This window comes from Acipenser ruthenus, chromosome 10 (assembly GCF_902713425.1).
Source record: "Acipenser ruthenus chromosome 10, fAciRut3.2 maternal haplotype, whole genome shotgun sequence".
NCBI classification, from domain to species: domain Eukaryota; kingdom Metazoa; phylum Chordata; class Actinopteri; order Acipenseriformes; family Acipenseridae; genus Acipenser; species Acipenser ruthenus.
The window spans coordinates 14,955,298-14,977,992 of NC_081198.1; the positions used below are offsets into that span (position 1 = coordinate 14,955,298).

The 22,695-nt window shown below is 37.9% G+C and overlaps 1 protein-coding gene across 3 annotated transcripts; it reads right to left on the reverse strand.

Moving 5' to 3' along the window:
• Positions 1–111: 111 nt before the first annotated feature.
• Positions 112–10,324, reverse strand: LOC117411106 (DEP domain-containing protein 1A-like). Of its 3 annotated transcripts, XM_034018243.3 has the most exons (12): positions 10,071–10,324; positions 8,747–9,012; positions 7,590–7,746; positions 7,324–7,448; positions 7,109–7,239; positions 5,619–5,666; positions 5,360–5,497; positions 3,752–4,675; positions 3,236–3,408; positions 2,501–2,677; positions 1,908–2,093; positions 112–1,636 (listed from the first exon to the last, which is right to left on the reverse strand). In XM_034018243.3, the coding sequence occupies exons 1-12, from the start codon at positions 10,125–10,127 to the stop codon at positions 1,493–1,495; spliced, it is 2,526 nt and encodes an 841-aa protein (XP_033874134.3). In that variant the 5' UTR covers positions 10,128–10,324; the 3' UTR covers positions 112–1,492. The 3 variants fall into 3 exon arrangements, with proteins under 3 accessions (XP_033874134.3, XP_058887830.1, XP_058887829.1); XM_059031847.1 differs by lacking the exon at positions 3,752–4,675 and having other exon boundaries at positions 10,071–10,322; XM_059031846.1 differs by lacking the exons at positions 5,360–5,497; positions 5,619–5,666.
• Between the last annotated feature and the right edge of the window lie 12,371 nt (positions 10,325–22,695).

Sequence of the window (22,695 nt, forward strand, 5' to 3'; positions counted from 1 at the left end):
CAAAAAAAAAACGCAAAGCATCCAATGTCAATGTTAACTCAAAAATTAACTCAAAATCAATTTTAGTTTGTACCACACAATGTAGCTGCTTACAGAAAAAGCTGACACTAGTTTATCAAAATATATATTTCATTTTTATCCAATTGTTCAGATCCTTTTTTTGTACAGTTGTGGCTGTAAAGACAAACAGTGACAAGCAGGGTAAAGAAAACTGTAAACAAGTATGTCTGCGATACTTTAAATTAATGATTTAACATTTTATGTACAAATACAGGCAATAGAATCGGTTATAACGCAGTAAGGTTGTGGCTCCCATTTCCCCCATACTGCAATTTGACTCGCAAACGTTGGGTGAACGTTCTAGATATACAGTATGAAGCACAGCAGACAGCAAAAAACGAAAATCTTTCTCTGTTAAAATGAAACTCGATGCAGTGGACAGAGTAAGAAAAGGTGAAACTTAAAGCAGCAGTTTCAAAAGACATAAATATTGCAGAATCTACATTGCGTGGATGGCTAAAAGGTTTTCTTGGTAAGATTGACTCCAAGAGTGCTGCTCGAAGAAAAAAATGCGCTGCATTAAAAGTGAGACAAGCTGCTGTGTGAATGTGCTACTGTGCGAGTGAAAGACTGTTTGTTGTTTTTGGTGTGGCCCAGGCTAACAGGCTGTGAATAATCGTCCCAATAAACCGTGCAAATTGTGTGCATCTCCTTCCTTCATTTTCCACGGTACAACAAAATATTGATTTGGCCATTGTAAATCATTTCAGGAGCAAAAATGTCAATATTCGTTATAAGGTGAAACACAAATAACACTGTCTCCTAATTACGGACCCTGACAACCGCATTATAACAGGTTCAGAGGGTTCAGAGGGTTTGGATAACAAAATGAGGGGCTGAATAGAAATGAGGGTTACCTGAGGAGTCCACTACCATTTATAAAATGATTGCTTCCATGTGAATACACATCATAAAGTTTAGAAATAGACACCCCAGGCATTAAGTAATGGTGGGGGGAAAAAAAAAAAAAAAAAAAACACATCAGAACATTTTAAATTTAACCAAGTATAAAACAGATAAAAAGTGCAAATTCAATACATAAGAAAGAGAAATCATTTAACTTTCGGCTATTAATTTGTTGGTTGGTTGGTTGGTTAATGCGCTTAGGGGGCTTTACTCCCTTCAGACTAACTGCAATGGTCAATATAGTCCATCATATTTTCTACTAGACAAGATCTACAAAGCAAGCACGCCTTTGCTTTAAAAGACAAATACATTAAATAAATAAAATAAAAAAACTCAACAAAACACTTCTAAAATATTATAATTTAGATTAAATATGGAAAGCACTGCCTCTAGTCTTGATCCTCAAGTAATCTGCACCTGTTCTAGGATTTCCATTGTACAGTACAGTTCATCACAATATCAATTTTATTCAGCTGTAAAGGGGTCTATTCCTCAGGAGTAGATTTTTCTTTTAAACAGTCCACCTTCAGTTTCGCATGCCAAGTATTTTGGGCTTCTTCATAGCTATCAGCATTGGAGGCTTGATTTTTGGTTTGTCAACAAAAAGTTGGGCTTCTCTTTCTGTGGTCGGGAAACGATTGTGGTAGATTTCCGGATATTCTTTCTGAAACTATCAAGATGACAAGTATAGGTTAATAATTGGGAAAATTAACATATTCTTTAACATGTTTATACTAACATTAGTCCAATCCATACTGTAAGCCACACATAAAAGATAACTCACTATTCTCAACTTTGGATCCCTATTTAAAACTTTTATACATTGAAGTAAAAATAAATATATAAAATCATCAAGTAATGCTTAGAGGGTGGTGGGAGTGGGTGAATCGTTAATCCAGTTTACCATATTACAATTATATTAACTGATTTTTTTCCCTTACCTGCTTAAGCTTCTTCTTTTTGTCCTTAATAGAGAGATTTTTATCTTTGAGGAGGCTTTCCAGCAGATCAGCTATGGCAGCTTGGGAGGCAGATAACTTCTGTTGCTCAAATTCCTGAGTGCTTATCTGTCTGCAGAAGGAGTACATTGGCAAGGTGGCACTCACACCTGTCTCTGGATATGTAATCTTAAAACAAACCAACACAAAAACACTTAACATGGCGTTGCATATTTCTTTGAAATAAAACAGCCGATTAATTGAGGCTCTGAAACAAGCATTAGTATTTTGAAAATACTATTTTAACATTTTAGGGTGTCAATGTGCTGCTGTAAATTTGTTCGGAACTAGCTGTGCAGTTTTTGCATTAGGGCCACCTTGTAAAGAAAGAAATTGCTGAGCAATTTTTAACAAGCCAACATTCTTGCAGTTCAACTCAGTTTTTACTTCAGTTCAGAACTATTCATACATTTTAGGTAAATGCACTCTTCAATAAAAATTATTGTATAAACAATTAGTGTTTAAGAATTATAAATTGTGATTCAGATACTCAGTGCTAGAACTAGGTGCTGTAAGAAAATACTTTTATTCCCTACCTGAACTTTCTTGAGGTAGTTGATATGGTCCTGAACCGCATTCTGCAGGTAAACAGGTACTTGAAGAATCTCCTGGTGGTGGTCCATTAAGAAGGAAACCAACCTTGTTGCCAAGAGCTCATCAAGATCAACTTCCTCTTCACAGCATAATACACAACGGGAGAATGTCTGCACCATCTGAAAAGTTAGAGGCACCTTGTGGTCAGATTTATTTTTCCAAAGGAAATTAATTGCAAAGTGAATACCTCTGAAGAAATGCTAACTTGATTTGTGGTATTCCTTCTCTTTCATCTACCATCAAATTGTGCAGCCTTGCAATCTGGGGTGTAATGATACAAGAGTGCAACAATATGCAAACGTTGTGATACAATATGTACCTCTGTATGCAGGTTGTGATATGATATGTATCATGATACATGAGATGGTCCTGACAGGCTACTTGTAAGAAGAATAATACGATCAAATGAACATGTAATGATAGACTATTTTGTTAAAAGACAAAAAATGAATGAGGAAGAGTATGTTTTCATACCAACCATATAACCATATAAACACACTTATTCTTCATTTCAACAACTACTTGGTGGTCTTGTATCGTGATACAAAGTATACATACCTCTATTACGATAGGATATGTCATGTAAAGAATCACGATTCATCGACACACAATGAATGGCATCCCTATTTGGAATATTGATCATTGAGGTTTGTGGCTCCTGATCCTAATGCCCTCACCAAAGTTCGTGTTCCAATAGCATCATGAAGCCGTGGCATATCTACATTCTGACTCATTCGAGATATCATCCGCATCAGCAGCTGGAGTTTACGCCGGTTGGCTGGAGGTAGTAAAAGGGTGCATAGTTGCAGTGCTTCAATTGCAACCCTTTCCAAATGAGGCTGCAAAAGACCTTGAAATAAAAATATTTTTACTCAAAAAAAACAAAAAAACAAGCATATTTCAAACTGGATTTCACCTGCGTGAAATTATATATCCCAGATAAGTGTAATATGCCTAAGAATCAAACTCTGCTACTTTGTGAAGTCTTTAGGTTTTCACTGTGCCCTATGCCTTTCATATTTAAAAAAAAGTATTCATGAAAATGAGGTTATTGTAAAATTTCAGTGATATTAAAGCATGCTTAATATTGTTTTGAAGTAACAGCCACAATGCACACAAGCAAAAAAGAGATTTCAAATAAATAACAAGCAAAAACAGAACACATTGCATGCAATGTTAAGCATAACCCTTACTTTCATCAGCATTGACACTTCGTGCAAAAGTGGACAAGGACGATGCAGTGGTAGAAGAGTTTCTAGAAAGTTCCAAGGTGCTTAGACATCGTCTGTTCATAGCTGCATATTTAGAGCTCATACAGCCATCTTTCCTGGAGGCAGCTAAACTGGGTCTCCTCAGTTCAATGTTGGAAGAAAAATCTGGTTTCATGGTTATTTCTGCTACAGGAACATTTATGCTAAAGCAACTACCGGTTCTCTCATGAAGTTGGCCAATATCGAGAGAATTGCCAATGCTGGCTGATCTGCTTATTAGTGGTCGTGTTACAGCTTGAAATCCCCGAGACAGCATGCAAGGAGTGGCTGATTGCCCTCTGTATGGTAAATCATCTTTTTGGCATCCGTCACTAGTACATGAAGAAACAGAGGACAAAGTGGAGACAGCATCAGAAGAACTGTCAATCATAGAATAAGAGTTAGATTTCGTGCTGGCCAAATTGTCTTCAGACTGGAATAGGAGACACTGTGAATTGTCTCTGGAAGGACCTTCAACTGAAACATCCATGATGCCTTCCAGAGAATAGCACCTTTTCCTAAATCTAGCTGGCATGGGAAAGGAGGAGAGATTTTGACAGCTACCTCCCATTGCGTCACTGGCTCTTCTGCTAGCTGGATTGTTCTGCTGTATTCTCCTTGCACAGCCTTTCTGCAGCATCTGTTCCCTTGTTCCAGTCTCATCAGAAAACACTTCATCGTGCTGTGGGGATTGATTATCCTCTAAAGCACCTTTACAGACTAAACTCAGTAATAAACATTCAGTTGATTTGAAGGTGATAACATTGCTTAAGTTCTGCGTTTTTGATGGCCGAGGACTGCAAGGTTCATCTTTGTTTTTACGTTTTCCTTGTCTTGTTTTTGGGGCCATGATGTAACCGCACAAAACTAGCAGAAAACCAAATAAGATAAAATAAGTTTTGAAGACACACAGCAAGTTAAGTGGAACGTTTTACAAACAGCTGGTACATACAATAAACAAACACACACACACACACACACACAAGTGCATGGTTAGTTTAAACAAACAAAAAAACAAGCTTAGTCATAAAACCACATGCAGAGGGAAAATATCAGTTGGTTGCTATCTTAAAGTAACACATATTTACATATTTCAAAACGTTTGCATTAAATTGGAAAGCATCTTGGTTTATTATGAAATGTTACAACTAATGTATTCTAGTTGTTTAGAATGACAGCGATCACATAGTGGGGACTTTAAAACTCAAAGTAAAAGCACCCTTGTGATCTCAATAGAGCTCTCAAACATGTGTTCTCTCCAAGTACAGCTGGTAAACCACAGTGTAACCATTAACCTGTTACCCCTGGGGACGCAAGAAATAGCATATTTGTTTTATGTTGCATTTCTTACGGATTTATTTATTACATTCGTTGGGTGGAGTGTTGCATGGGGACAGTTTCAGGGTACAGCTCTATTGAGGTTGCAGGGGTGCTATAAATTCACCAAGATGTTATGACAAACAGAAAATGATATCAAGTTTAGAGGATGGCTATTTTATAACCATATTGAACAGGGTGGCCTACAGAGATATTGAAAATACACACACATACCCAAGATATTCACAAAAAGTTCATAGAATTCAAATGCAAGCAGCGGTTGAGGAAGATTCAGAAAATAATCTGAAACTGTTTTGAAAACATCCCTTTCAAAGCCAGGATAAGATGGCTGGCTTGTATCGTACTTTGGCCCTAAGAAAGAAAAATCAGAAGAGCAACATTAATACTAAACACAACTTAATTGATAAGGTATTGCTAGAATAATAGGATACATAATAATATCAATATTTATAATGATACTTGTGGTACTTACAGTTTGCCAAACACTTCATAGCAGATAATACCCAGTGAGGGAGGTCCCCTAAAGAAAAAACAGTACAGGTTTGACTTCTATAACTTTTTCCTATTCAACACTTCAGAGTGAAATAAATAAATTGCTTGGTAATGCCCAATGTGGAGGGTCTTCTTGTTTTTATACTTCAATGTTACAGCACAATTAAAATTAGAATTTGGGGGGGCTCCTGAGTGGCGCATCCAGTAAAGGCACTCTGCGTGGAGTGCAGGATGCGCACTAGCCTGGACATCGCCGGTTCAAGTCCATATATATATAATCTCCAGTAACTTGATGGGGCAGTTTGGGTCATTGGGGCACTCATACATTTAATGATCATATTTTGACATGCTGTGAATAAAGCATTACTAGAATTTTAATATAATCATTTTAACTTCTGGTTAAATTAGCTGATTTTTGCACATTAAAAAGGCCTTTTTAATGGTTTAAAAAACATTGTTTCAGATATCTGTAAATTAGATTAAAACTGATAAATAAAATCCTTTTTCTGATTAAATCTAAAACTATGTTTGAACACCCTATTAGTAGTTTTTCAGTTTGTCGTGGCTCGTGATTTACTGGGACATCCTCCTGTGGCAAAACTGTATACCACGAATGATCATTCAGTATCCTCTATATATATTTTAAGTATTTTTTCAAATACAACTGTTCCTAAGCAGATGAGGAGCTTGATACAAGTAATTCTCTGAAATTAGCAATTTTTTTAGATTTACATTTTCCATACATTGTACTTGGTACATAAACAAAATACGTAAATGGATGGAGACACATATGGATCACATTAGTTTACTGGGCAGCAGTGTGGAGTAGTGGTTAGGGCTCTGGACTCTTGACTGGAGGGTTGTGGGTTCAATCCCCGGTGGGGGACACTGCTGTTGTACCCTTGAGCAAGGTACTTTACCTAGATTGCTCCAGTAAAAACCCAACTGTATAAATGGGGAATTGTATGTAAAATAATGTGATATCTGTATAATGTGATATAATGTATAATGTGATATCTTGTAACAATTGTAAGTCGCCCTGGATAAGGGCGTCTGCTAAGAAGTAAATAATAATAATAAAAAAGCTACGTCTTAGTTGGTGCTTATCTTGGCGAGAGCCGAGTTCAAATCAGCATGAAGTTTTAACATCTACTCTCGTGTAATGGAAATCACTCACAAGGATGGACCCAACAACCCCACAACCCTTCTGTTATTCCATGAACATTCAGAGTACCCTCTATTCAATCCAAAAATAGTTTATTAAATGGTACCTGCACAAGCAGGAACTTCTTATTACAGTTTAGCTTCTATTGGGGAAACATTGCTAGGCAAGTATCTTACAAGAACCAGAAAAGAAAACAATGCAACTTATATTTATTTACAAAAACACACTTTCAAGTTCTACATACACAGATTTACACATTTTCAATAATATTAAACAATCAAAAAGACGGCAAAATCTCATCTTACCCGATTTGTCCTGTAACGTGACAACACCATGCTTGTTGATGTTAGTCATGTTGTACACAATGTGATGAGGGTTAACTTGTGCTGGGTCTAGGACCTCTTCCAGTGAGGTCAGACCCAAAGTTTTCTGCAAACTAAAGTAAAACACATACAGTAAACATCGACCAATAGTTAATCTGCATCAACTACCATATAAAAAAAAAAGTGTTTCAACATACTGTGTTAGAGTAATATTTCTCCAAACATCATCTATATCCTCCTGTGTAATTTCTCTTCTGTGCACTTGTGGCACCTTTTCAGCGACTTCCATTGGCTCTGCTTTACTTACTGGCTCTGTATTTTCCTAAAATGATATTACAAGGTTTATTGCAATGCACCTTCAACAATAAGAACATACAAGTTAGATGTTCTTAGACAGAAGTAAACCCAAACATGTATTATAATGCATCACTTGACCAACAACAATTATTTTGTAGACTCTTACCCGGAGTTCCTGGTCCTCGTACTTCTTTGAGCTTCTTCTCTTCAGGTGAGGGAATTTAAAAAAGCCATCTTTATCCTTTATTAAACCATTTACACTTTTTTTTCTTGCAAGCAGGGGGCGATTTGGAATTGCCTTCAAGGGTGATGTTGGAGGAAACCTAATGACCAAGCAGAAAGTACGGCATATCAAGGGAAGAACTGTAAAATTGATTCAAGATACAAAACTATAAAATGGTTTGTCAACATAACTAAAATGTTTCAACTTACTCTTACTTTTTAATTGAAATGACGTTTGCATTGCACATGACTGACCTTTGTACTGTCTGAAAACCTACATTAAATCTCACAGTGGAAAAATGTATGATTTGAAATTAACTTTTGTTATTCTTGGATGAAAACTGAAATGCATTACCAAGGGAGTGGAGTCATCATATTAAATCATAGCATACAGTAATATTAAACTTAACAAAATGTATACATTCTGGAAGTAAATTCCCATGTGCACATTTATTTAAACAACTGAATTACACCTAATAAAAATGACATTAAAACTTTGTAGCCAGAGATAACTTTTAAAAAATCATTCTTTCTTATGCATTTTGTACTTATTAAAGTAGTTGTAAGACATTTCTTGGAATACCCATCTAGGAAAGAAAAAATACATTTAAAAGGGATTGTTTGTGGTCTCTATTAAAGTAATTGAGAAACAGTTCATTTTTTGGACACCTCCTGTAATGGATATTAAATCTATTACTGGACCACTATCTGGTCCCAATAAAACATACCAAAGAAGTTGATGTCCATGACACATATAAACCGCATGTACAGATTAATACATCAAGTAGGCAAATGAGGGGTTAGTATCATGGTAAAGTATGACTGATTTATAGTATGTGGAATAACTTCTTGTGTTCTCAAGATACATGTCTGATACAATAGCTTATGTTAATGTTCATTACAAATTTCACCACAATTGGATAACCGGTCCAGATATATGGACAAATGGAAAGTGGGATATACAATCACCTCCACTACATCCTCCAACCAGTGATTTCATCCCCTGCAGGGGGTAAGACTGCCTGGAACGGCTTAAACTGCTATTCATGGGAGTCTTATTTCCCTTCCTGTTTTTGTAACATTATAATAATATGTAGGCACCTATAGAGCTGGCTATTATCCTCCAGGGTTTCTGAGCCCCATCTCCCCTTCACATCTTCAATCACATGGTTCTTCAGGAACTTTCTCAGCAGCTGCACTGTTTGTTGTCTGGTAACTTCTGGACCAAAATTACTGTTGCTTTTTAGCAGTTCATGTAACCAGTCCACAGCTGACGCTGCAGTAAAACAGCAGACATAAACTCGGAAGTGCTGTCTGTGTTTTTTTAGAGGCATCCCAGCCCTGAACAGCTTTGTAACTTCATTCCACTGCAAAATAAAAAAAAAGTTATTGAGTTAGATAGAACAACAAAAACACATTAATACACAAATTCCAAAATGTAGCCATTAATTGAATTGTGCATTTGATTTCTCCATTTGTCTGGTTGTTCTTAACACATTTCTATTTAAACATAGGAAATATCCTTGAATGTGCAATTAACTGAATATACAGGATCAAGTCACACAAAATCTGCCAAATATATGCTGTATGGATTTTTTTTTTTCCCACAACCAAAATGAACTGTATAATTGTCATTATCCTAGAAAAGATAAATGTTGGACATTTAGTGGAATGCACTATTCAACGTCAATACAGTATATATTTTTTCATGTTTACAATGGACAGATTTTTAGTCATGCAATTTAACATATTAATGTAAACTGTATTTCACATTCTACACTTAAAATGCATTGTCGTTTCCAATTGCATGCTAATTGCTTTCAGAAACTCCAGAGAATAAATACAGCAACTACACTATCGCTCCCAGCTATTGTTTACACGTGAATGCTTTTATACAGTTTTGTTACAGCGCAGTTTAGGTTTAGGCAGTGCTTTCAAACAAAAGAACAAAAAGAAACCGGATTAGTGTATACAAATCACGCCACGGCACTGCACATTGGTTGAAATGTATTCATTCGTGCTTCCGCTAACTTTTGTTTTACTAAACTTAATCTACATGCATTTTATACCACCCATTAGAAGACTGCATCTGTCCTTATGATAAGTTAATAGTGAACTCAATTAATCAAAACAATAAGCAAATCTGTGGAACGTGCATTCTAAATTTTATACCACCGTAAATTCTGGTAGCTTATCAGATAAGTGATCTCGTTTAAATAGCACAGGAAGAAGAAAGGAAGGAGTTAAATGACTCCCTTGTCGTAGATAAGATTGAATTCAAATGAACCGAACAACAAAATAGATATCCCAAAGCAATGCTGGCACCGTGACTTTTAAAAAATAAACAATACAATATAATAACATACAAAAGGCCTTACAGAATACATAGTAAAACAAAAAACAAAAAAAACAAGCTCATTCTTACCAATTTAGTAGCCCTGTATGGACCCGGAGTGACTATGCGAGATTCCAGAAAACTCATTCTTATATAATTATATAAACAAACGCTTATCTTTTTTTAATCTGTCGTTTTTTGCCACTTTACAACTTTTTTCCGTGCAACTGTCTCCGCGAGACACATTGCAAAATGTTTGAAATAATGAGCAGGCGGTTCCTCAAAAGCCGATTGGAGAACACGTTTGTCACGTGATCGAGAACAACCAGAAAGTGTCACTTCAAAAATGTTACTGCTCGTTCGCCTTGCTGGCAGCAGGTTTTACATTTTGACTCAGGTTACAAGGCTGACCCTGATTTGAAACTCATCATGTTAGGGTTGAAAAAAAGTTTATACAATAAAAAATTACTGAATTTTGAATTGTTAAAAAATTAACTTGTTCTACAATGTTATTCTCAACACTTCTACAATTTCTGTCTGTTCTGTCACCAGGAATAACACATAATAATATACACCAAAACTGTACATGTAAGGCAACACTTCTGGCTCTGGTTTCTGGTGACACTGATAAATCACTCGAGGTAGTGCTCTTGTGTTTTATATGCCACCTTAAACCCTCGATAGAATTGCAGCCTTATATTATGCACAGTTGGGTGTACATTATTATTATTATTATTATTATTTGACCATTAATAGCTCAAATAAAACTTAAGCATAAACTATGGACACAATATAAAATGGATGTGTAAAGAATGTAATTCATATTTCCCTGTCATCTTTTTATAGCTGATGAGGTAGAATTTAAAATCAAGTACACCCATCAGTATTTTTCTAATGCATTACATAGGATTTTGAAAGGATAGCGAGTCACTTGGAGTAGACATCGACATTGTATAAGCTCTTCAGAGACCAATATAATTTTCTTGACAAAAACTCCAACTTGTTTGCCAGTGATTAAACAGCACCCCCTGGTGGCAAATTGTTGCTGTCCAAAGTGGTAAAGAAACTTGATACTGCTACCTTTCTTTATTAAGAATCTGATATGGCTGTACTGCTGTACTATTTACAAACTAAACCAGATACTGGTGTTGCTGTTACTGCACTTTATAGTTGCCTGTTGGATATCAAGATATGGATGTGACAGAATGTTCTCAAGTTAAATGGTGATAAGACTGAGGTTATGCTTATTGGCTACTTACATGTAAGGCATTGAATGGGCTAGCTCCTGGTTATCTACTGCGTGAGTATACTCCGACATGCAATTTAAGATCTACTGATGCAGGACTTGTCATCTTACCTAAAAGCAGGCTACGCACTGTGGGTGATAGAGCCTTTTGTTGTGCAGCACCACGACTGTGGAATTCTTTGCCCAGAATGACCAGAGACTCTGTGACAGTGGATTCTTTTTAAAAAAATCTCATTTAAAGACTTTTTATTATGGCTTTTAATGTATAATTTTGTAGCTGCTTGGTTGATGTTCTGTGTGGTTTTTATGTATTGTCATGTGTTTTTCTGTGTATCCTTATACAGCACTTTAAGATTCTTGAAAAGCACTTAGAAATAAAATGTATTATTAGTTATTAGTTTTATAAAATGTATTATTAGTTTGATGTATTGTTAATATGAAGAGCATCTTCTTGTGAATTACACTGAGATGACGTGACAGCAATTCAGATATCTTCTTTTCCTAGCATTTATAACTGTAGACCTCCCAAATCAGATTTTGAATATTATTTGGTTGCATGCACACTGTTCATTGCGATTCAAAACAGACAGCTAATAGAGCTACTGGCCATTCCACATGGAAAGGTTGGTCAAAGATGCCTCTGGTTTAAGGTGAGGTGTTGTCATATGCTGCTGGAGTACAGTGCGAACAAAACCTTGAACAAACCTTGTCGCACCACATTGGATTTTCAGCCAATGTGGTGCGACATTATTACAGTTTTGTGGTTGTGTCATGTGGTACTTGGTAGAAGCATGGGTGTTCCGGACACTCATTTGCCCTACCCCCTTTTAAAAGCAGACCTTTTTGTGTCACATCTCTTAGAGGTGAATCATCATTATAAAGCTACAGTATTTAAATAATGTTTTAATTAATGGACACCAGTTGGTTAAAATCTTTGTCAGTCGATTAATCTAATGTGCCTGAGTAAAAATCATTTTGATACAGTGTAAATTACAGGTACAGCAAGTAGTTACCATTTACCAGTATTTACTATATGATATATTTAGCCAAGCACACAATCTCCATACACTAACCACGCGTATTTAAAAAGTTCTAACAAATTATAGTTGAGCATTGGGGGACTCATGGACATTGAGGAGAGGGCTTGCTTACAATGTACCTTGAAAGAGGCTTTAAAGTTAAGCAAACTTTCACACTGCTAATCTATTGCATTAGCATAGTACCATACTGTATATGCTACTATCAGAATTCCGGTCCTAGCAATGGTGTCGTCTGCTGACTGGGTTTCTTTCAGGTGATACACTAGTATTATAATTGCCCCCCCACCCCCCAAGGCATACCATTTTCTAATTTTAAGCTGAGGACTTAGAAACTCATCAGACATATCAGGTTAACAATTACGCTACTGGTACATTGGGCTCCTGAAAACACTGTCTCCATATTAGTATCTTTGCAATACCCAGTGTCTTGATGTACAATTCATGTTATGACAGGTAGCACAGCCTAGGCAGGAGTGAGATGGCAGGACATTGTCAGAAAGAGCAGTAGACTAACAGGTGCAACTGTCAGGAGATCCACAAACACACACAGATTTTACTGTATAACACCATCAGCAGACACAGTCATTCACCTTGACCAGGTCAATCATATGTGCATGCGGCCATAGAAGCAATGCTACCTGTCAGTGTTATACGTGGGAATCATTGCATCTTGTTATGGCACATGGGATGATAATTTCCCGTTGCTTTTCATGGTACCTAACGCTGACATTGTTTTTCTGAAGAAACCAGTCAAATGCATGACATTTCTCTACTTCTGTAACATGACAGTGAGACAGCCCCTTATTTAAAATTCACAACACACAAACATGTCTGTGAATATTCACAAAAAAGGCTTGTATTTTACATATTTCAACCACTCTGACATAACCACACTAGCTAAGCCGATAATAGCCTTGCTCTGTAAACGGCAAGCCCATTGTTTTCAAACATATAATGCTAATGAACATTCTTAAAGAATATTAAAGCCCTCTAAAATACACAGTCTGGGCTGCCCTAACCTGAAGAAATGTGCCCCCTCTATGTTAGAGAGACAATGGACATATATCAAACACTTCTCTGCCAATCACTGCACTTCACTAGTTTTAGAATGGCTTTGTACTTGATAGTATCCAATGTCTTATTTTCTTGAAAAACACAACTCACTAGATCAGACTGACAACCACAGAAATATTGCTTTAAAACGAATATCAGTACAACTAAGTATCTTTGCCCAAGGAGTAAAAGGATATTTACTGGCAACTCATCCTGATTAAAAAGATGAAATTCTGCAGCGTAAGAAACACGTGTTAGCACACGATACTGAGGTTGTAGCTTGTCCAACTTGAAAATGTTCCTTTGTTTGTCTTCCTTCTAGTCAGGCTTTTTTTGTGTCTAAACGTAGCTATATATTCAAACCAGGTAGATGAGAATGCAAGCGCATTTATCACACATTTCCTCCACTACCTCTCAAGTGGCCATTACAGTAACTTTTCATTACTGAACATATTTTTTTACTCATGTAATAAAAAAGGTAGAAATTGATTTGTTTGAAGTGCTCATCGTAATCTGTGTCGTTCTAAAAATGCTGAGTCTTTGTTTTATGTTTTCAATACTATCCCAGCTTGTTTTATCCTTAAATATGCTCTTAGACATTTTTTAAACAATGTTCAAATGATAATCTTCACTGTTACTATATATGTTCAGGTCACCGTCAGCACTATAGTAATATTTCATTGCACCTTTTTCCTCAGCTGCAGGGACCAGTTTGAGACACTAGACATCACAAAGACTCCAAAATCTAGACCAGTGTCTTTTAGTTAGTAAGCAATAGCTGTGAACACCAACTGTGAATTGTATTTGCTTTCAGAATAAAATGCTGGCAATACAGAGTAGACACTTCTGTAGAGTGCACTAACAGAAACTTTGGTTGATCTAGTCTATGTTGCATATGGAGTTGGAAGAATAATCATTATGATGCTATTATAGATAATTTATTGTACTAAATTAATTATTGTACTAAAAAATGATTATTGATAACTGTTTATTGTCATCTAGAGCTAAAAAAAAAAAAAAGATCAGCACCACAGCTACTACCACTACCTCTCTTTCTCTTCATGTAGACAACTGATTTGGGACAGAACAGTGTTTTTAAAAATAAAAAAGAATGTGCAAGAGAGAAAGAACAACTAACTGGGGAGGAAGGCACAAAAGGAGTTCACACGTGATTTAAGATAGTCTTGATTGTTGCGAGAATCATTATCATCATATCCTAGTTGCACATGTCTACGGCTGGCTGCTAGAACTGAGGAGCAGCTTCTGAGCTCAGGTCAAAGCACCATAACACAGACTTCTCCAAAACAATTAAAAACATGCTATTTAACTCATAATGACTGCAAACAATATAGAAAGCTATGGCAATACAAAAAAAAATGAAAATGCAATTGAAGTTCCTTACTCTTCAGGCTAAATCGTTTCTCTAATTCAACAATCCCTGACCTAAAGACTCAAAGGTTAGCTTCTAAAACCCATGGAATTCCCATCTTCTTACCATGCAGTTTCCATTGAGCTCTCCACCCCGAGGCAGCTGTCACTTCAATCTGACTTGCCAAGTTAACCCCTTTGATAATTATTATTTCACCACATGTGTGACTTCATAACCAAGGTTTATTCTGCAGTTAACCTTGGTGAATCAAAGCATTTCATATTTCATTTTTTTTTTAATTACAAACTCATTATTTAAGCAATAAAACTGTGATTACAGAGCATTAACGTCTATGAGTTGATTGTGTCAGGAAGGTAGGGGCTACCGTACAGACAGGGTCAACTACCAAGATAATGAGGGCTTAATTGCAATTATAAACTGGTACACAGTGCCTTAATGTTATTTTATCCATTTGAAATCTGTAATTTGCAGGTTTATTTACATTTCAATGTTTTCCTTACTACCATTTCGGTTTTTATTCATTCTGATAACCTCTGTTATGCACATAAGTCATCTAATAATAACCAGACTAAATACTGATTTGTCTGAGATTGTCCAGTGTGTTTACTTTTTTACTTATGCAGATATAGTAGAGCAAGGAGCTTTTTACCTGCACCAAAGCTAGAACCCCTCAACCTACATACATTAGTATCATGAAGGTATGCACCAGCTAAGAACAAGTAATGTGATTGCTTAAAAAGACACAACATTATGTAATGCTATCACAACAGGCAATCAGAACCTGCTTCACCACAGTATACCTTCAATAATGAGCAGCAATATAAAATAAATATGTTAATGCACTTTCCTTCATTCATCACCATGGTAACGTGAAAACCAGTGATTCAAAATGAAAGTATCTTGTTTATTTTTGCTGCATTTCAGCTACTACTAAACTACTAATAAACATCTTTGGCACACTTTTGAATCCTTAAGGTAACCTATAGCCATGACCTAAAACTACATCCAAGTTATGTACAAAATGGCCTATCATAAGAAATAGCCATACACAGTCTCACAAAAAAGTAATTATACCAGTAGCATTTCAATAGGTAATCCAATGAGATGTCAAACTATGTAAAGTAGGTCACCATGTGTGTGGAATTACTTCATGTTTTGGTGCACTGTAGGAGTGCTTCCACCACATCCCCATCCCTGAGGGATATGTAGACTAATTCTTTATCCACAGGCAAAATCATTTTAAATCTGCTTCTCATTATCCTTTAATAGAGCAGGGAAGCTCAAACATCTTTAGTGCTTTTGTCTGTTTAAATATATTCAAATTAAACGATTTACTGTCGAGAGCCTTTATATTGTTCGATGGATTTTTTGTAACCATTACGTCTGTTCAATGTTGGCATATTATAATTTCAAGGAGCTGGCTTGGTATTTTATAACCCATAAAGAGCCTCTTATTCCTCAGACGACAAGGTTACTAGAATGAGATAACTTTGGCTAATGTCCTTTACCTATTGAGCTGCACACAGCAGGAGTACTTTAAAATCAAGCTGGCATACATATCTATGTTTATTAATCATCTGAACTGGTATATCACTGACATACATCCCCCTGGTAAATACAAAATTAGAGCTATCAGCACCATGAAAGTAAATCATCTTAAACTACATCCACATTTCGCACTTGTTCAAATAAAATGTCACCCTATGTTCACCTAGATTTTGATACTATCAATAACTTGTACTTATAAATGTTCTTAGCAAGTTTCATCAAATTTTGATAAGCACTGAATACAGGAATATGATAAAAGTATGACGTACAGCTGCCTCCAATATAAATGGTTTTGGCTTTCATACAGTCAAGTTTGGGTGTTTTGTTCTAACTACAGTTATGCTATTTTGAACAAAATATAATAGAAATGGAGCAGTAGCAGTGTACACTTAAGTACTGTAGGAAAGTTATTTAAGTAATTAAGAATCCTTAACACTAACCTGGAAATCGTATATGGTTCATTAGTTTATTTTCAGATAGACTTTTGTGCTCTGCAGCATCAAGATATCAATTACAGGTACAGTAAATGATTGACATAATTCATGAAACATTTTTAAATCTACTTTCAGGAAAGATCTAATTTTATATAGAATGTTTCAAACATAATGCATCATACTTGCATGCCATTTGAATATTGTATTCTTCCTTTAGTTAAAAACATTGAGCTCGCAACTGGAAAAAAAAATGTAATGTAATTTATTAATTACTCTCTTGTGGGACTCAGCCAGCTTGCTGCTTATGGCTTCAATCCACTTTTCTTTTTCTCCAGTGGGACTATGGCGGCATTTAAGAGCAGCTAATGTCTTTTTTTAGTTAACAGAATCTGAAGCATGACTTCAGAACATAGCAGTGGTTTACACTGAATATTTTTATAAGTCATTCCTAAAGTAAATACTCTTTTATTGAGATTTTACATTTTTTACATTTACACCCCTTTTTTTCATTCATTTTACATTTCTTTTAAAGATGACATTCATGCATACAGACATACATTTTGTTTTAAAAGCATTTAAAATACATTTAAAAACAACAAGACAATTGTGCTTTGTACAAGGTTAAAACAGACACAGTTTAAAATCAACATGATAAAACCTGTGCTGCTTTAAAAGTGACTGGAAAAAGAACCATCTATAAAAAAACAGTGCTTGTGAGGGCTGGGGAGTGCTCTCTTAAAAAGGTTCAAAGGTGAACATAAAACAGAACAGTAAAACTATAGAACTAAAACAAAAAAGGGACAGTTTGTAAAACAGTGAGTTAAAGTTCTAAAATTTTAAAACACTTAAAATGTAACTTTTAATAGTTGACATTAAAAATCTTTTACATACATAAAAAACAAAACAAAACAAAATCAAATAAAACATTCAAAATAAATCAAAGTCCATAAAACTGAAACAAAAAGACTACATAAAACCAGGGCACCGTTCAAAAACGGTCATGCCAGCTAAAAAGGGCGGAATGCTGGCATGACAAAATAAATAAAAGGCTTAGCGGTGCCCTGTAGTCCCGCTCCTAGGAGCTAGCGGTTCCAGTTTTTTGTTTTATTCCATCTTCACGTCCTGAAGTCCGGCAATCCTCCAATCCACGCAGGCCTTGTCCTTCCCGAGGGTCCGGATGTCCAGAATTACAAAGTCCTTGATAAGAGTTTGTGCCCTTCTGGTCGTGGTGATAGTGTCTAGCTCCTCTTGTGGTAGACACAGACGTTACTGCCCTCCCACAGGATCTGCTTGACGACATTGATGACACGCCAAACGCACTTAGCTGTGCTGGTAGTGATTCCTCCCGCAGGCCGATAGAGCACAGTCTCAGCGGTCATCTTGGCCGTGTCAGCAAACCTGTTCAGGAAGACAGAGACAGAGAGCCAGACACTGCCAGCCACATCACACTCCCAGAAGATATGGGCTGGTGTTTCTCTCTTGCGGCACTTTGCATAGGGGCATGTTTCTACTTGGGCTACTCCCCTCCTGAACATGAACGCTCGAGTGGGGAGTGAACTGTGGATGGTGTTCCATGCTATATCCTTCTGGACATTACTGAGGCAGCTGTGAGACACATTCTCCCAGATTTTTTGGCTTTGGGCGAGGGAGAAAGTAGCTACTTTTTCAATTTCCTGGGAACTGGCAAGATATTTAGTTACAGCCTTGTATTCCCAGGAGGCCAATTTTGCTTTATCTAAGCCCAATTTATATATAGTGTCCTTTAAAGTTCTATAATACAATGGGGGGTCTCAGGAGTACGGCACGGTGTTGTTAATAGTGAAGAGGCCCAAGGCCCTGAGACAGGTGGCAAAATAGAAACGATTCATGTAACATACCTTCCTGTCTAGGGCCTGGATGTTCTTGATAATTTGCGTGAGCCCCTGCACTCGGGTGAGCTGCACAACGTCCAGGACCCCCTTACCTCCCTTCTTGTCGGCTTTACTCATGGTGGCTCGCTTTATCCTCTCCATCTTGCTGCCACAGATAAAGCAGTGGATAATGCGGTCCACCACTTTTTTGGTGGTCCTGTCTGGGGGAAAGATTTTTCCTACATAAGAGAGGATGGGGAACAGTATAGACTTGGTTATTAATACTCTACCCGTCATTGTTAAGGATCTTGAGCTCCATCGGCCAATCTTTTTATGGACCTGGTTAATGGCCGCCGTCCAGCTCTGGGCCCCCGAGCTATTGTTCTCGAAAATGAGGCCCAGAATCTTGTCCTTTTTGACAGGGTACATGTCCGACAGTTCCCTATCTACCTGCCAATTTTTAGATACGTAGACTTCACTCTTGGACTTATTAATCACTGCCCCGGTCGCCGTGCAGTACTTCTCAAGGATATTACTAATCCGAGGTACAGACGATGTGTTGGTGCAAATTAGTGACACATCGTCCATATATGCTGTTGTTTTGACCTGGACCCCGTTGGATCCAGGCAGCTGGAAACCAGTTATATTGGTATCCCTACGAATTGCCTGCACACGACATATAGCAGTGGGGATAGTGGGCAACCCTGTCTGACCCCTGACTGGATAGATATTTTACCAGTCAGGTATCTGTTCACCAAGACTCGGGTACTAATGTTTGTATAAATAGTTTTAACCCACTCCCTAAGTCCAGGAACGAATTTCATCTGGTCCATCACTTTGTACATATATTCATGGCTTACCCTATCAAACGCCTTTTCCTGGTCAAGGTTGAACAGGCAGAGGGGATGGTTCCGTTCTCTAGAATAAGCCAGAATGTCCCTTGTTAACATTAAAATATCGGTGATGGACCTCCCTGGGACACCACAAGCCTGGTCGGGGCCAATGACCAAAGGGAGGTGTACTTGTAGCCGGAGCATCAGAGCTTTGGCTAATATCTTGTAGTCCATGCAAAGGAGGCTGATTGGGCGCCAATTCCGTAGATCTTTAACTTCCCCTTTCTTATGAAGGAGAGTAATTACACTCTCCCGCATAGAAGGGCCCAACCGCTTCTCCCTGTAGACCGCTCTGTAGTAGACCTCCGCTAAATTGACTTTTAGCGTGTCCCAAAAAAGATGGTAATACTCACCCGGGATGCCATCTGGACCTGGCGTCTTACAGGTGTTCATGGTCTTAGCCGCCTGGGTGAGTTCAACGTGAGTTCTGGGTCCTTCTCCTCCTCCTCCTCCTCGTCCTGCACTGAGTCAGGCTCCAACTGGCTCAGGAACCACTCTATCAGGGTGTCATCTGTAGCTTTGATGTTATATAGGTCCCTGTAGAAGTTCTCTACCACTTTTTTAACTCCCTAACTATCCTCTACTATCCTCCCACTGCTGTCGAGCATGGAGGACATCAAGTGCCGCTTCTCCCTCTTTTCCTTTAGAAGAAGCCGGTACACTTTTCATCTTCGTCCATTTTTTGCACTTTTGCATTGTGCATGCCCTTTCGTTGTTCCTCCCTACAAAGCACTGAAAGATCTAACTTGGTCTGGGCTATCTCGTCGCTTACAGGGAACCCCCGAAGCTGTAGCAGGCTCAGACGCTGGAGGGCAGCATTCAGGTGTTTATATTTGGCCCTCCTTTCTTTTGCTTTCCTCTTGCCTGCTGCTATGAAATAACCCTTAGTTCTCATTTTGACCATCTCCCACCACTCTATAGGGGAGTTGAATAGGTCACGCAAAGTGGTCCACTCAACAAGCCTGCTCTTATAGGCTGCAGCTATGGAGGGGTCGTTGAGTAAGGAAGTGTTTAATTTCCAGACCCCTGACCCCATCTGGGAGGCCTGAGGGACCTGAAATGTTACCTGCAGGAGCCTATGGTCAGAGACGAAGACGGCCTGGGTGTCTACTGCCGTCTTCGTAAGGGAGCTGGTATGCAGGACGAGATCTATACGGGAGAAGGAGGTCCCAGATGAGCTCACCCAGGTAAAGGGAGGCACCAGGTCCTTACCTGCATCATATAGGGAGAAATCAGATATTACGAGGACAAAACTCTACTAGAGCGGTCGTTGTGTGGCCTGCTCCGGTCTACGTCCCTTAGGGCACAATTGAAGTCACCTGACACGATGACGGGTACGTTCCCGAGCAGGAGTGGACGCAGCTGTGGAAAAAATTGAACTCTTTCGTTTTGGTTAGTGGGTGCGTAGACTTCATTCCTAAAGTAAGGCTATCTGATCCCAAATGTAGATGCCATCTGAAATGCCATCAGGATGAGGAGATGCTGTGATACTCCAAATATGATCAATTTACAAACACAGCAGAGATGACTGTGGGACACTGGTTCTTCATTCTTCTTCTTCACCTGATTTCATTTTAAAACTTGATTCCTTTTGTCAGTGGAAAGGTTTCAAGTCGTAACTGTCCATAGCAATCGTGCTCCCTGATGCCCAAGGCAGCCACATTTGTTACGGAGGCTGGGATGTCAGTTGAGGTTGAATTAAATAGTACCACAGCATTCCACGGATTGAATAAAAAAAAACTGAAATAATACAAACATAATTTACACAGCTGAACTTTAGCTTACAGAAAGGATTCTAAAACTTCCAGTTGTTTGGTTTGTGTTAAAATAAAGTTATGGTGTGTGATGTTAAGCCTTCAACTTCAATAGTGTTTGAAACAAAGTATACAAGGGCTGAAAGTGTGCAGCTGGTCTACCCAATTAATGCTGAGTGATTGAGTGATTGATTGATTGATTGCCAAAAACACTTGACCAATAAATCAGGATTTCCAATAATAAAATTAAATAAGATAAAAAAAAAAGTATGGTTGAATCACTGGCAAGAAGTGTGGGACTGGTAAATAAGCGACTGGATTCTTGATCTGGATTTCTCGGCGCCGTCTTAGTCCCCCTCAACCTAACCTAACAATTTACTTATCTGTTAACCAGCGACCCCTGTAATCTGGCCGGGTGCCTGTGGGCTTTCTTGTAAGCTGCCCAGAGTTGCGTTGTCCTCCGACGCTGTAGCTCTGAGGTGGTTGCATGGTGAGTCTGCAATGTGAAAAGAAGTGCTCGGTTGACGGCACACGCTTCAGGAAGACAGCGTGTTTGTCTTCGCCCTCCCAAGTCAGCGCAGGGGTGGTAGCGGTGAGCTGAGCCTAAAAAGAAAGCATAAAGTATGCACAGTATTTACTGGAAGTACTCGTGACTTCAAGGAAATGTTGCATTTTGCTGACCCGAAGTACAGTTTATGCACATAGTATTTAAATTGGAGAGTAAATTGCCAAAACCTTATCTGGAGCGCTATATATATGTATTTATTAATTTCATGTGCCATACCTGTATGACTTATACACTTAATACATTTGTTCAGTTGTACTAAATAAACAACTGGTTTATTTAGTAATTTATAATACTCAGTTTTCAAGTACAACAGTCACTATATTGGCAAATGTACACATTTGCAATAAGTGGAGGTATATATTTGGAATAATCAAGTACGGGTAGCATGCTGACAGCATTTGTAAACACGAGAATGCCGAAGCACAGGCGCAGCAGCCTACTCAAGCTGATGGAGGTGGAGCTGCAGCAGCGGGTATGGAACTTCAATATCAAAATTGAGATGTGCTGTATTTGACGTGAATCATGGCACATCAATTGTGATGCATCCTGGGCTCTAGTATAACTGCATAGCTACATTTGCATGTTTAGCAGTACAACTGCATGGCTTAAGGGTTAGTTTGGGTTCAGATTTGTGCTGCCTTAAATTAATGATTATCTGTGCGCTGATTGGCTGAAACATCTTTAAGCATTGTGCAAAGCTGAATAAACATCACAAACTGTAACGCAGCAAGGCAATCCTAAACAAAGGAATGAATGTATTGTTTGTAATTATCATCTACCGCAGGGGTCGGGAACCTATGGCTCGCGAGCCATATATGGCTCTTTTCAGGATTTTATATGGCTCTCCAATTTTCAAATGTTGACTGAAAATACAGCCTCGAACATGATGATAAAAACTATTAGCATACTTGATTAATGTATAATTATGAATGTGTAAAA

Coding starts and splice junctions, on each gene's coding strand:
- LOC117411106 (XM_034018243.3), bottom strand. CDS start 10,127: ATGAGTTTTCTGGAATCTCGCATAGTCACTCCGGGTCCATACAGGGCT. Junction 5,498..5,618: donor TATGAAGTGTTTGGCAAACT/GTAAGTACCACA, acceptor TTTCTTTCTTAG/GGCCAAAGTACGATACAAGC. Junction 3,409..3,751: donor AAGTGTCAATGCTGATGAAA/GTAAGGGTTATG, acceptor TTTTATTTCAAG/GTCTTTTGCAGCCTCATTTG.